Source organism: Acanthamoeba castellanii (assembly GCF_000313135.1).
Source record: "Acanthamoeba castellanii str. Neff unplaced genomic scaffold scf7180000084736, whole genome shotgun sequence".
Lineage (NCBI taxonomy): Eukaryota > Discosea > Longamoebia > Acanthamoebidae > Acanthamoeba > Acanthamoeba castellanii.
In genome coordinates this window covers 8,365-10,803 of record NW_004457514.1, presented here as the reverse complement: position 1 = coordinate 10,803, position 2,439 = coordinate 8,365, and the positions used below count along the sequence as shown (strand labels likewise).

Below are 2,439 nucleotides of genomic sequence, written 5' to 3'. Positions count from 1 at the left end.
GCACCATCTCGATGGCGATCGATTTGGCGGTGGACTGAACGGTGCCCTCGCAGCTGATGAAGACCACCACTTCGTCGCCGTCGGCGAAGAAGCGGGTGGGCTCGAATCTGGTCATGGCGATCTGGCGCTTATCGCGCACCCACGTCAGCACCTGCGCCCTCCCGTTGAGCTGGCCGCCGTAGGGGGCGCCCGTGCAGACGTGCCACTCGGTGTCGTCCGTGGCGAGCGCAGCCATTCCGTCGAAGTCACCAGCGCCAAACCGCCCGTAGATCTCCTTCGCCACGTCGATGTTGGTGGTCATCTTCTTCTTGTCTCCTCTTCTCGCAACACAGCTGGCTCTGTGAAGCGCCGCGAGCAGGGCCCCAGAAAAGGAAAAAGAAGACCTGGACAAAACCGGGAGCCCTCCTCCGTGTGTGCAATATGTGTACATCCGGACTTTTTTTTATCTTTCAACAGATTTATCATCGACTTGCACCGGCGAGGGTGAGCCCAGCTTGGTTGAGCACCGTCGCCTTTGCTTCGGGCCTACACGGCTGGTGCGCCACTGACTTTACTCCCCCTCCCGGCCCGCAACATCAATTCGCCTCGTCTTGACGCTGAGTCACCATCATCTTCTGGACCACAGGGGTTTCTCAGTGATGACCTTTGCCACATTACTTGGCCAGAAGTTTGGTGTGGCACCTGCAATACTACAGAAACGTCTGTGGGGCGACAACTTCTACGATGCTGATGCCAAGAGGTGGTGCGGTTGATGAGACTCCCTGGGCGGTGGTGATGATGGTGGTCGTGGTGGTGATGATGGTGATGGTGGTGGTGGCGCCAGGCGCAAGGCCAACATCTCGCCTACGACTGGCAAGAGGCTGGATCGAGGCTTCTGCTATTTCGTGCTGAGCCCCATCCGCTTCATTCTCACGGCGTGTCTGGGCGGCCCTCTACAAGGCCCTCCTCAAGCTGGGCATTGAGCTCCAGCCTGAAGAGAAGGCTCTCCAGGGCAAGGCCCTCATGAAGTGTGTCATGCCCAAGTTCCTCCATCTTAGCACGGCACAGCACCCATCCTGTCCTCCTTGCACTGCTTGGTTTCTGCTTTCATGATGCTTACCTTCTTGGACCCAAACAGCCCCTGGTGGAGATGATGGTGGCTCATCTGGCCTCACCAGCCGTGGAGCACAAGCAGAACTGACACTGTGTGGAGAGGTATTAATTGATGAATTGCAAAAATTGTTTCTTTTAAATACAAAAAAGGAAAAAGATAATCGTAAAACAAGTTTGTTTGGTTGAAGGGGCACGAGAGACTCAAGCCCGCGGCAGCATACCATGGTTGGGCTTTGCCATTTCCTCCTCCTTCTGGTCGCCTTGGCGTCATGCCTGGCTGCCGTTGTGGCTTCTGCAGCTGGAGGCGACGCTGGCGGTCCCAGGTGGCACGAACTGCTGGAGAGCGCCATTGCAGTGGACACGTCAGACGAGACGGTCGTGAAAGCAGCCCTGGTACACTTGACCTTCTTCCTCCTTTTCTGCCTCACTTCTTCACTTGGCACATGTATCACCCCCTCCGCACTGTCGCAGTACGCGGTCGACCGCGTATCGGAGGCCTATGCCAAGGTGATGGGCTCACCGCACTACATCGCTCGAGTGGCTGCCGAGCCCTATTTTGTGCTGGAGAGCATCCAGAGAGCCTTCCTCAGAGTGCAACCCCCCCTCTCCTCCTCCTGCCTCTTCCACCTCTTGAAGAGAAGAGGAAGAAGAAGAAGTACACTCACCTCCTGGTCCTTGTGGTGGGCCTGGGCGCGCCAGAAGCCGGGAGGCAAGTACTGCCTGGAGCTGGTGTTGAACAACCCCGTGGCCACCTCCAACCTGGGCGCCGTCCAGTACTTGACCGACCGTCTGCGCGCCACCCCCGAGCTCGGCGCCCTCTTCACCCGCTGGCGGTACCGTCACGCCACACACGACGCACACGACGCACACGGCACAACACGACACACGACACGACACGCACGAAGCTGACAGTCGCGGCTCACAGCACAGAGCGAAGGCAGGAGGAGACGCGCTTGAACAACGAGGGCAAGGATGAGCCCTACAGCCCGCTGCAGCCCTTGACGCGCCGCGACAGCGCCAACGCCGACATGCTGCCGCGCCACCTGCGGGCCTTCTTCATGGGCCTCGACCCGATCCAGGACGCCAACCAGCCGGTCCTGCTCGGTGCCACGCCCGAGGTGCATCGCGTGGTGGTCAGCATCGACCCTCTCGACGGCGAGTTCGAAGTGCAGTTCCATCAGCGCGTGAGCCACACGCACGAGCGACAGCAAGACGACGCGGGTGACAAGACTGTTGAGCTTCTTCTTTGAAGAAGAAAAGAGTTGGTAGGCGGTTGGTAGATGAACCTTGTTAAGCTTGCTTGCCTGGCTGCCTTCTCTTCTTGGAGCTGCTGCTGTTGGATGTCTG

At 58.8% G+C, this 2,439-nt stretch overlaps 2 protein-coding genes across 2 annotated transcripts in view; one reads left to right on the top strand and one right to left on the bottom strand.

Annotated features, from left to right (window-relative positions):
* ACA1_166780 (uncharacterized protein) overlaps positions 1-301 on the bottom strand; it is a gene marked incomplete at both ends in the record, with an annotated part of 558 nt that extends 257 nt beyond the window's left edge. Inside the window, one exon of the mRNA XM_004340841.1 lies at positions 5-301. Within this exon, the coding sequence (XP_004340889.1) occupies positions 5-301 (297 nt within the window). The remainder of the gene's footprint in view (positions 1-4) is intronic.
* Positions 302-1,314: 1,013 nt separating this feature from the next.
* ACA1_166770 (uncharacterized protein) lies at positions 1,315-2,342 on the top strand (the record flags this gene model as incomplete). The annotated part of the gene is made up of 4 exons (XM_004340840.1): positions 1,315-1,485; positions 1,564-1,683; positions 1,792-1,925; positions 2,018-2,342. The coding sequence occupies 4 exons, from the start codon at positions 1,315-1,317 to the stop codon at positions 2,340-2,342; spliced, it is 750 nt and encodes a 249-aa protein (XP_004340888.1).
* Positions 2,343-2,439: the final 97 nt, after the last annotated feature.